This window comes from Bidens hawaiensis, unplaced genomic scaffold, assembly GCF_021521415.1.
Source record: "Bidens hawaiensis isolate Kalapana, Puna unplaced genomic scaffold, B.hawaiensis_p1.1 tig00046393_1, whole genome shotgun sequence".
NCBI classification, from domain to species: domain Eukaryota; kingdom Viridiplantae; phylum Streptophyta; class Magnoliopsida; order Asterales; family Asteraceae; genus Bidens; species Bidens hawaiensis.
In genome coordinates, this window is record NW_027498292.1 from 12,281 (window position 1) to 24,847 (window position 12,567).

Sequence of the window (12,567 nt, forward strand, 5' to 3'; positions counted from 1 at the left end):
TTAAGTAATAAAAATACAAAGTAAACCAAAATGTTAGATTTAAACTATGTAACTATAATTAAAAACAAAAATATAAAAAAAAGGAATTTGATTTGTTAAAGAAACAAACTACTTTAGGTCCGTCCATGCATTTATATATGCATATTTCATGTGTAGGTCTAAGAATATCACATAATTCACCTTATACAATTATTTTTTTAAAATGGTTAACTAAACTAGATACATATAGGCAAGTGTACGTATCGTTATATAGTATAGCAATCATAAGAATCGAGTATCAATGTTTGCCCTTTTGTATTATGGCTGTCACTTTTTACTGAAATTCGATCCGAGAAAACGATACCCGGACCTAAACTAACCCAACCTGAAAAACACGAGAAAAGATTAACCCTAATCCAAACCAAAGTAATTTGGGTTGGTTATTGAGTTCGAATTCTAGTTTCCAGGTTAAGCCGATTAAATGTTGAGTTTTTAAAACCAAATATATTTTTAGACATAACAGGCTAAGCCATAACCGCTAAGGTTATCAAAATTTTACCCAAATTGACAATTCATCTTTCACTTATTATGGATTGACTAGTTATTGTTTACTAATGTTTTCAATTTATTATTAAAATCAACCATAATCGAACTCTCTAATCACGACATATTGAAGACGAGTATGGTTTTTATTTTATTTTTTTTATGGTTGGACTTTGTTAAATTTTACTTATTTTTGTTATATTGTTTTATCGAGTTATGTTAGTTTATAATTTGTTTATTTACATTACGAGTGAAGAATGTTAGCTTTAATTTTAGCATTGTGGTTTTAAATATATATTTTTTTATTTTCTAGGATACTCGAACCCGACTAACATGACCCGAAGATCTGACCCGAATAAACTGTGAGAGATTTTGGTTGAGTTTCGGGTCTATATTTAAAACTTTGATACCCGAAGAATTTAACCCGAAAAATCCAAAACCTAAAAAAAACTCACCCGAAGAAAATCCCTTATTTGTATTACACTTTATTTTGCATTATTGTTGGTCTTATTTGCATCAGTCTTGACAAAAACACAATCAGACCCTGACATTACAAGTATTTCCATGCTCTAAAACACTCATCATAACACCAGTTTAATTGCTAGTTTTTTTAAAAAAGAATTGATATATTAGTTACAAACATAATTCAATAAATATCAGTCTTGAAATCATCTGTCAGCAAGTTCATTGCTGTCTCAACTAATGAATGAATGGACACCTTGTACCTGCTCAATCCAATTGCCCCTGAGAAAATGCTAAAACTTTCCACCTCTGACGTGGTCTCTGTAATCCCTTCGAGTTCGTGTTCGAACCCAAGATTCTTGAATATCTGAATATTACACGAATCTTTCATCATCCAAATCGCCAACTCGACGACATATCTCCTTATTCTTGGAATCTTGGTCTGTGGTTGCGGATATCTTTTAAGGATTTGCACTAGCGCCATTGCTAGATCTGCTTCTTGGATTCCGGCTCGCTTAAACATGGCATTAGCTTCTTCAGATGACATATATTTAAACACATGTGCTGCTAGTCCAACCATCACTTCCTGCAACTTGTTTTCTTCTGTCATGATCTCCATTAGTACCTGTCAAAGTAAGCCAGTTATGATCAATCATGGCAATATATTACTTAAAATTACGAAAACCGAAAAAAAAATACATGAGTCCGCCACTAGTAAATAAGAAAACTTACTGTAGGTGCGGCAGTGATCACGCCTCTTAGCTCCTGAAAGCACTCGGGCCGACTATAAATACACAAATTCCTTAAAATCTTAGCCGAGTGTATTCTCAGCAACGGATCATCCAAAGCATCCACAAGCTTCTCAGCAACATGAAGTTTCAACATCCGATGACAGTTATTCGCGCTTTCAAACACCAGCATCGCAAGCGCCTCCCCAGCCGCAATCCTAACATGATCCTGCATCCCTCGTTTAAAAAATATGTTCAACAACTCCTTTAACACTCCACCTGTCCCCCCGATCCTCTCAGTAGCATCCGCTTCCAGAGCCAAACCGGTTAGTATCTCAATCCCAAGCTTTTGTAACACCGCGTGTTTCTCCCCATACCTTAAAATATCGCGTATGTAACTAACAGTAAAAACCACCTCGGATATCTCTGCCTGAAGCTGCCTGCCTGTACTGCCCGTGGTGCTAACTAACATCTTAATAACCTGTAACGACCTCTTCACAACCAGAATCTGAGACTCGGTCACCCGGTCATCCTGCAGCATTGTCTGACTTGCACGCGTGAAATCTATGATCTTCGCTAACAACCCCTTGGTGTTCCCAATCTTCCCACAATTATCATGATCACGCGCAAGCTTCTTCAGTATTTGCAAGCCCAAATCAATAAACGCCCAGTACCCGTACATTTCGTGGTCCCGAACCACTTCCTGTTTAGATATTTCACCACAGCTTGTCACACTGTGGATGTGTAACAGACTAGATATAGATTCCATAGCACCCGGAATCCCAGCCACTCGAAGCGAGTTCTGTTTTCTTCCCGCCAGTTTGGCTAGTATTTCCCCAGCCGATTTTCTAATCTCCTCCTGTTGCGGGTTTTTCCAGTTACACATCTCAACCAACCGTTCGATCGCAGTTATTGTGATCCCAATTTTTTGCAACGTGTCTTCACAGAATCTCGGGTTTTTGGTGAACTTCTCCAATATTCTCACCCCGATTAGCTGCTCGTCAGACGAGTCAGAACCCAAAAGCTCCAACGCAAACGTGACCAAATCCATCTTTAACCCGTCGAATATGCTTCCATTAATGCATTTTGAGTATGCGTCATAGAAAAAGCGCCTTATGGATACCAACCCGACCGGCCCGAGCTCACACTCGTCGTTAACGCGGTCTAAGAGCTTCTTGTACATCACCTTCCATTCCCAGTAAGCTTTCTCTAAAAGAAACAACATTGCTTCTGCCAAAGCCAAACCGTAAAATATGGTCAACGCCGACTTTCGGTTTCTCTTGTCCGTGTCCCCTTTCTGTATCTCACCATAGTTGTGATTTACAAGCTTTATAAGCGATAACACGACGCAGGCCGTCGCTGACGCTAACTGCAGCCAGTACAGAAGCCTGCTGATGTTTCTTGACAGAAACACCCATTGACCATATGGAAGAAGTGGCACTTCTGAACTGGTCCATGTCCGAGTCAATGTCTTAGTCTTTGTCCAGTGTGAACTTTTGTGAGCGTTGACTGCTCTAACAGCTGAGTTGACTCGGAATATCCGGGTGCAGGCTAGGTGGGACCCAGACTTGATAGCGCGGAAACTGTTGATCCCGGCGTCGGTTAGCGACCACGTGGACTGGTGCTGCCATTCGAGCTCGTGACTCCTGCTAAAGATCCGGGTACCTTAAACAAACAAATAAATAAATGTACACGATAAAACTCTTTTTTCATTTTAAAGTATATATATGGCACTATTAGAAAACATAATGCACGTGATGTCGTGCTATGTTTTCTAGTAATGACATATATATTAGATATTGGTACCTTCTATTAAGAGAATAATGGCGATGAACCAGAAATCTGTCTGGTCAATGGTGATCGCGAACCCGCCTAGTAAGACCACTGTAGCCCAGATGAAGCCGAGTGTCCCAAGCCCAGTGGCTGCTTTCTCCAGAACCGCAAGCCGCAGGGCGAAGAGGGTTAGTCGTTTTTCGGGTGCTCGTGGACCGGACACTGTACTTGTTCCTGTATTGCTGGCTGCTGTTTCTATGCTACTTTGTGGTTCAAAAATGGCGGGAGCGTGGGTTACAAGATCATCTATTTCTATTGGGACACTTTCTGGAGATTGTTTATTATCCATTGTTTTTGTATGGATTAAGGTTGAAAGTGTTGTATGTATTATAAGCCAAGGTAATTGAAAATGAGATTGGAGAACACGTTTTGGTTGTAATGGAAATCAATAAGAAATGTGACTTTTTGGTTTTGCTTTTACAACTTGTTTGCTTTTCATCTTACTTAAGTTATCACGGTGTCTTCTTTTTTATTTTATTTTGTTTTTTTAAGAATAAAAGTAAACAGTTTGAAAGTTTGTTATGATAGTTGGTATAAAGATGAATCATCTTTTGTTTACAACTTGATGTTAAATTATTAAATAAACAAAAGTGTTTTAGAAAATATACATAAAAACATAATAATAATAATAATAACAACAACAACTAGGTACTACACCAGCGCGTTGCGTCGGGCTTATAAAAAGTTGCGCGTTGCGGCGGCACACTGACACAAATTTGATCGGTCTCAGTTTACGTGATGTGTGGGTAAAGGTATGTGTGTTTAAGTGTTCTATATTGTGTGTTTTACTTGTTTATATGTATCGAACACAAATACTTTGATAGGTTTTATGTTTACAGGTGTGTGGAGCTTAAAGAAGCTAATTTTGAGCATTCATGATGGAGTGGAAATGAAAGTTATGATTTATGAGGTGATAGAGAATTGAAATACAAAGACGTGGCCGCAAGCGGGGAGGAAAACGGAGTTGAAACGAAGATTCTATGAAGGAAACAGTGTTTTGGCCTAGCAGACCGTAAAGCAGATTGGTCTGACTGTAGCTTACGGTGGCCAGACCGTAGCTTACGGTCTGGTCTGACGGAAAAAGGGTTTTTTGGTGATTTTCTTCCATATTTAAAGCCCAAAAACCCTAATATCGAAATCATTCAATAACCATCAGTTTGGGGACGTCTTGGAGGCGATCTTACACCATCATAACACATCCTAATAATCCAATTGATCCATGAAATCATTCCTCCACACAACCCTCAAGAGCATGAAGATCAAGATGCAAGGCTAAAAGGCTTCATAACCATCTCCGGGTGTAGGGTTGAGTTGCTTGTTAGGTTTTGTTTATTCTAAACTTTAACTTCGGATTTGTAATTGATTAATCATTCGATTAATCAATTCTTTGAGTTTGCTTTCGTGCTTAAACGGTTTTTATATATTGATTGCTTAATCTTTTGTCAGTTATTGATTTGTGGTCATCAACAATTAGGATTAAGTTCTTTCGTCATTGACCCGTTTATCATTAACCATATTATTGATTTTGTGTTTCAACAAGTAAAACCGATTATCAATTAGATTTTCATTTAACTTTGTCAATTGTTCGGATTCAGTTCTGACGATCAATACAGTCAATAGTTAAGTCTTTTGATTTACATATTTTAACAAGAAACCGTCCAAAGAGTTTATCAATTCCTTAACTTGTTGCAAAACCCGAACCCTGGAGTTTGGTTATTTTCACATCATTGTTTACAAACTACTATTTTAAGTTGCTTGACATCGTTTGTCCACTTTAATTATTATTATTATAAAACTTGATTAGCACTTTCCACTGATTCCCTGTGGATTCGACACCTTACTTGCCCTAGCTAGTAAAGGTATTTTATAAGTGTTTTTGATTGACCTTTCGTCATCGATCAAAATGGCGCCGTTGCCGGGGAATCAACGCCCAAAGTGCTAGTTTAGCTTAGTTTTTAGTTTTTGTTTTTAATTTTTCTTCGTTGATTTTATGCGGGGTGTTAGTGTTTGTGTCTTTGCAGGTAACTTCACAAGTTGATGCAGACGTGATATTCCCGTGAGAAAGAGCCGCTCCAATTTGATCCCGAAATCGAGAAAACAGCAAGACGAAACCGAGCAGCTCAGAAACCCACACTAAACCAAATACCCGAATTCATAGCACCAAAAGAAGAGACCATGAGTAACCAAAGCAGAAGAGATCCAAATGCTTACCAACCACATGACCAAGAACAACCAGTTCCACAAAACTAGAACGTTAACCGTGACAGAAACCGCAATCTGTTCAACCAAAGAAACGTTAACCGTAATCCTAGAAACATGGATGACAACTTGTCAATCAGATCAGCTCCAGTGAACCGTCAAAGACATAATGAATTGAGAGGGGAAAGACCCGAGATTGATCGTGCTCGTGCACGGGTGGAAAATTGGCACATTGGGGACGATTTTGGTTACGATTCTGAGGATGAGGAGGAGCGTAGAGATGAACAGGGGGGTCGATATCAGCAACAAGATCCCCGTGATGACCAAGAAGTCAGACATAATCATCCAGAAAATCAGAGAGATCAATCACCGAGACGACAACAACACCATGAAAAGCCGTATTAAGATTTTGATGATGGAGTTCCAAGGGCGTTTGTTCCACCACCAGTCAGAGGCGTTCAAAGCCACTTCATTCCACAAGTGGCTATGAATCCTCTACCAATCATCATTCCAGTCAGACGGGGAAGAACTTTCTCGGTAAGGCAGAACAGTTTAACGGGATTATCGACATTTCATGGAAAGGCTACAGAAGAACCATACTTACACTTGAGTGATTTCAACTCGATATGCACACTCATCTCGAGTCAAGGTTTTACTGCGGAAGAGGTGAAGATGGTAGTTTTCCAGTTCGGTTTGAAAGACGCGGCAAAGCAGTGGTTTCTATCGTTGCCATCAGCTAGTATTTTCACTTGGGGAGACTTGGCACAACAGTTTTTAGACGAGTATTATACGGCCCAGAGAACCACAGAGGCCCGCAACAACATTCGAAACTTTCAGCAGATCATCGGTGAAACTTTCTATGAATCATTCCAAAGGTTTAAACGATTGTTGAGGACTTTTCCACATCATAGGATTGCCTTATGGGAATTGATAAAGGCATTCTATGATAGTCTCTCAAATGATGATGTTCGTGACCTCCAAGCCACCACGAATGGATCTTTTCTTGCAAATGATGAAAACGAGGATTGGGGGCATTTGGAGAGACATGCGAGTAATTCAAAGAGACAAGCACAATCGAACAGGATGTCAAAAAGATCAGTGGTCAATGCAGTTGAAAGTCATGGATCAGATGATAGAATGGATAGACTGGAAAAGAAGATGGATAGGTTGTTGGTTGCAGGTGTACAAGGAGCCGGAAAGTCGGGGAAAACATATCCGGTATGTGAAGGTTGTGGTGAATTAGGACACGAGGTTGCGAGTTGTGGGGTTGTGCAAGATGAGGAAATTGAAGAAGAAGAGGTCAACTATGTGCAGGGTGAAAGGAAATACAATAATATGAAGTCAAATACTTATCATCCGGGCCTCAGGAATCATCCAAATTTCAACTATGGAAACCCAAACACACAACAGACTCCAAATTTTCAAGACAGTTCTCAGAAAACAGGTTATCAGTCGAACCAGAAACAGTATGATAATGGTTCGGGAAGCGGTCAGAGTGGGTACAATCAAAGAGATTATGGGGGTTACAATAAGGGTTATCAAAAGAGTTATCAGCAGGGGCAAGGGAATTCTTCGGGGAACAAAGAGGAATCACTTAAGGATGTGGTAGAGTTATTGAAACAGATGAAGGCCGATCAGGAGACTCTGAATAAGGCATTGAATCAGAGGTTGGAGCTTCAAGAGAAGGCAAATGCTGCGAGAGATAAACAGGTGAGTCAACTGGCTGAAGAAATGGCGAGCCTAAAGCGAAATCCATCCAAGTTACCGAGTGACACTTTGAAGAATCCTAGCCACCAGAATAACAGTTCTTCAAGTGGGAAGAATACCCACATTAAACAGGTAAGTACTCTTAGGAATGGTAAGATTTATGATAATGGGGTAAATCCACCATCCTCCTTTGTTGAAGGAATGGTGGAAGATTTGGGGGAAAATGGGAACAATGATGATAAGGTGGAGATTATCCAAATAAATAAACCGAAAACGTTAATTAATAAAAATTTAAACAAATCGGTAACAGAAACACCAACCACCAAGGATATGGGGCCCACGGGTAAAACTGTCCCGTTTCCTCAAGCATTGGTGAATCCCGCAACATCATCACCAAAGAAGAGGGGCCCACAACAGGAGGAAATGTGGGAAGTTTTTAAACAAGTAAAAATTAATTTACCCCTCATTGATGCTATTAAACAAGTCCCCGCATACGCAAAGTATTTGAAGGACTTGTGTACTCAAAAACGAACTCACAAGATGCCGAAACAGGTTGATTTAACAGCTAATGTGAGTTCGGTTTTGACGGGAATCCTCCCACCCAAGTTACAAGATCCGGGAACGCCAATAATACCCATTCAAGTGGGCGATTTTAAAATGACAAGGGCGTTATTAGATCTTGGAGCAGGGGTGAGTATTCTCCCGGGAAGCTTATATGACCAATATGACTTTGGTCCACTTCGAAAAGCCGACACCACCGTGGTGTTAGCTGATTTGACACTTAAGCTTCCTAGGGTAATTGTTACTGATATGATTGTTATGATTGAGGATTTTTATTACCCGGTCGACTTTCTGGTTCTAGATTATGTTACAGTTGACCCAAAACGGCAACCGAACGTGATTCTCGGTAGGCCCTTTTTGGCAACAGCTAATGCTTTAATAAACTGCAGAACCGGAGTAGTCATGGCTTTTGGGAATAAAAATCTTCGGTTGAATGTTTTTTCAAACGTATCTAACCCTCTGGTGAGTGATGAATGCTTCACGGCTGACATCATTGACGGGTTGAATCCTCATGAAAATGAGGAAGATGCCACAGAGGAGTGTGTTATCCGTTGCAGGACTGCAGTTGAGCATTCGCATCAGCTGGAGAAAGAAGAAAAAGAGGTGGAAATCTATGCTGCAATCATCGGAAAACCGCCTTGGTCTCAACAGGTAGAGAAATTACCGGACACAATCGACTCTAAATTGAGACCGTCACTTGAGAGTCCACCTGTAGTTGAATTGAAGGAACTCCCAAAACACCTCAAATATGTGTTTTTGGGAGACAACGATACTTTACCCGCCATCATAGCCTCAAACTTAGAAGAAACGCAAGAAAAGGCTTTGATGGAAGTATTGAAAGAGTATAAAGCAGCAATTGGGTGGACTGTTAGTGCACGGTTTTGCGTCTCGAGTCTTTGTAATTATCGTTAAATGTTTATTTGATTATTTTAATGTAATATTTAAATGTTATTTATCTAATTCGTTATATTTAGTCTAGTTCGCTAGGGAATGTTAGCGAACTAAGACTAGTTCGTTAAGGTTATGTCTAGTTCGCTAGGAATGTTAGCGAACTAGGACTTTATAATGTATTCTCTCCTGATTCGTTAGGGGATGTTAACGAATCAGGGGGTGGTTCGTTAAGTTATTTAAGTTAACGAAGGGGATTCTGGTTCGCTAGGGTATGTTAGCGAACTAGATCGTCTTCTATATATAGTGAACCACTGTTCACTTGTAAAGTGTTGAAGTTTTGAGAGAATTAACATTATTCAGTAATTTAAAGTATTCTCTCTCTCTCTCAAGCTTCACAATAATCTTATTGATAATATATGTACAATCAAACTAAGGTATAAACGAGTTAGATCCGTTTAATTATTATCAATATATATAGATTTGAATCAGATCTAAGGTATTGATTAGAACGAGTGTTAGTAAAGGGGATCAAACAAGTGGTATCAGAGCTCTCGGAGCTCAATTCACTTGGTTTTGATTGTTATTATTATAGTTTTGTGTTATTTTTCTGTTTATATTGAATTTGAATCAATTTGGGTTGATTTGGATTGATTATGAATGGATTAGAGTGATTTTGGTTTAGTTAAGGTATTATTGTGGTTCAATTGTGTGGAATTGAATTGTGAATTGGATTTGGGATGTTTATTGTGTTTTCGGTTTAAGTCCGTGAACAGAGTTTTGATTTTGGTCGAAATTGGTTCGTGTATGGTGTTAATTGGTTACGAGATGTGTTGGTTTGGATTCGCTTTGTGATTACGAGCATTTTGGTATATTATGTGTTAGTTTTGGTTAAGAATTGAGTGTGTAATACAGATCTGGAATAGAGGTATTTCTGGGTTTGATCTTCATAGTTCTGGAAATTTGTTCTTGAATATTTGAAGATTTGAAGATGATGGCAATTCGCTATAAAGTTTCAGGCGATTCGTTAAGTCTTTAACTTGATTCGCTATAAACTCGTGCCATTCGCTAATCAGTTCGCTAGCTGATTCGTGTGAGTTAATCAATTCGTGTTATCTAGTTCGTTAACTAGATAACTGATTCGTTTGACACGTGTTTGTCTTGGAATTTGTGCCATAACAACTTTTTTCCACGTGGCAAAAAGGAATCAAGTTTGTTACAAACGGTTGTAACAACCTGATTCGTTATATTATAATTCGCTAGAGTGTTGATTCGTTATCAACTGTAGCTGATTCGTTATCTCAATTCGCTAAGCATTCCTTAGCAATTCGTTAAGTTGACTTGGTCAATTTGCTTGATCAATTCGTTAAGTTGACTTGGTCAATTCGTTTAGTCAATTCGTTAAGTTGACTTGTGATTCGTTAAGCCTTTATCACATTCGTTATTTGTTTCGCCATTTGGGTGATTCGTTAAACTTAGTTGTGATTCGTTAAGGTTGACTCGCTTAGTTGACTTTTGATTCGTTAACCTATTCTCCTCATTCGTTAAGACTTGATTCGTTAAGACTTGATTCGTTAAGAATTGAGTCGTTAAGTCTCAGTTCGTTACAACTGTTCACAGTTCGTTACAACTGATTCGTTACAACTGTTCACCATTCGCTACTACTGTTTACTGATTCGTTAAGATATTTTATTAATTTTTTATTTTCAAAGATGGCTGGTATGTATGCATTGGCGTCTCAAAATATGTTGATGCAACAGATGTTGCAACTTGATACCGAGATTGGTTCACATTCTAAATGTCCGAGATTGATGAAGTTCAGTGATTTTGCCAAATGGGAACCTCGGTTTCGTGCACATTTAGGATCTGTTCATCCTGACTGCTCATATTGTCTGGATGAGGTTTATGTTGCACCAATGATTGGTGATGATACTGTTGGGTATACTCCTAAAGCTGTATCTCAATACTCACAAGAGGAGAAGAAAGCTTTAGAAATTGAGATAAAAGCATATTCCACATTGACTATGGCTTTACCAGAGAATATTTTTCATCAAGTTGGAAGTATCAAGAGATGTGCATCTTTGTTTCAACATCTGCGTATGAGAAGCATGGGAAACACAGCTGAGAGTAAGAAAGTGATGCTCAAGTTTCAATTTCGAAACTTTAATTTATTAAAAGGAGAAACAGTTGAAGAAATGACTACCAGATTTAGTCATTTGATTGCTGAAATGGATAAAATGAGAATGAAAATTTCTGAAAGAGATAAAATTGACACTATCAAGAGTGTGCTACCTAGTTCCTATTCAACATTTCTCATGGTTTTGAAAGAGAATGATTATTTTCTGAATGAAGATTTGACAGCACTTGAATTCCTACAAAAGATCGAAGCAAGAGAATATGATCTTAAGTGTCAAAAGTCTTCAAAAGAAAATCAAGATCCGGCTTTCTATGGTGGAAGTATGCCTCTGAGTTCCACAATCTCACCTATCACTGCTTTTCTTACTCATGCCGCAAGTGAAAAAGAATCTGCTTTATTTAATGATCCAAAAGTTTGTTTCTACTCTGCTGGTAATTCAGGTGGTTCTGGAAGTTCTTCTAGTACTAATCTGTTTGCTACACCTCCTAGTGTGAATATGAAGGAAGCTGAGCAAAACTTTGCTTTTCTGACGGCATTTATGTCTTCATATGAAAACCTGGTGAGTAGTAAAATTGCCACGAGTGAGTTAACATATGAGGATTATGATCAAATAGATCCGGATGATTTGGAGATCATGGATTTAAAATGGAATATGGCCATGATCGTTCGTAAAGTTAAAAGATTCATGCAGAGAACTGGAAAAGATCTTCCAGCGTTAAACAAGAAGTTGGTTTTGACAAATTGAAAGTGAAGTGTTATAATTGTCAAGAATTCGGTCATTTCGCGAAGGAATGTGACAAACCAAGAAAAGAATACACTGGACCTCGTTGTCAAAGTCAAAACGCTTCTTCACCACGAGGAAGTGATGCTGAAAAGAAACCGTCTACTTCTACAACACAAGCGATGTTAGCAGATGGAACTGATTGGTCTCAAAGGCTATTGTGCAATGATGTTCAAGCAAATTTAGCTATGTTTGGGTTACATGAAGATTGTCAAGATGCTACTGCTAGTGTGATGTCTTCAGATAATGATTCTGGATCTGATTCTGATGATTCTTGCGACAAGTCTTCTGAATCAATGTTTGCTTGCATGTCTAAGATCAATGAGGTTAGTAATTCTATCTCTTCTACTTCATTTTTAAAGCATCATGTGTTGACTGTGAATCTAATAACTCTAAGTTAGAAGCTTTGAAAATTCAAAATGATAATCTTATAAGAGAAATTGCTTCTCTTAAGGACACTTATCGACAATCTCTTGAGTCTCAAATGAAATCTCGAGAAAAGATTGAAGCATTGTCGACAAGTAATCATGATCTCAAAGCCGAGTTATCTGTGAAAATGACCATTAATGACCAAAAGTTTCAGGAAATCTTGAAACATCGTTCTAAAATAACTGAGCTTGAGAATGACGTTCTTGAGTTGAAGAACAAGTTGGGTAAATTTCGAAATTCTTCGTTTTTATTGAATGAAATTATTGAAGTTTCTGGAAAACAAAAAGATTCTAAGAAAGGTATTGGTTTTGTTGAAATTC

General features: G+C 38.4%; 1 protein-coding gene across 1 annotated transcript; it reads right to left on the reverse strand.

Annotated features, from left to right (window-relative positions):
• Positions 1-988: 988 nt before the first annotated feature.
• LOC143596444 (uncharacterized) lies at positions 989-4,028 on the reverse strand. The gene is made up of 3 exons (XM_077075225.1): positions 3,519-4,028; positions 1,717-3,377; positions 989-1,609 (listed from the first exon to the last, which is right to left on the reverse strand). Exons 1-3 carry the CDS (start codon positions 3,832-3,834, stop codon positions 1,169-1,171), a joined length of 2,418 nt encoding a protein of 805 aa, XP_076931340.1. The 5' UTR covers positions 3,835-4,028; the 3' UTR covers positions 989-1,168.
• Between the last annotated feature and the right edge of the window lie 8,539 nt (positions 4,029-12,567).

Excerpts from the sequence above, each read along its gene's own strand:
- LOC143596444 (XM_077075225.1), bottom strand. The coding sequence starts at position 3,834 with ATGGATAATAAACAATCTCCAGAAAGTGTCCCAATAGAAATAGATGAT. Across the intron at positions 3,378-3,518 it reads CATTATTCTCTTAATAGAAG|GTACCCGGATCTTTAGCAGG; the intron begins GTACCAATATCT and ends TGTTTGTTTAAG. Across the intron at positions 1,610-1,716 it reads TGATCACTGCCGCACCTACA|GTACTAATGGAGATCATGAC; the intron begins GTAAGTTTTCTT and ends TTACTTTGACAG.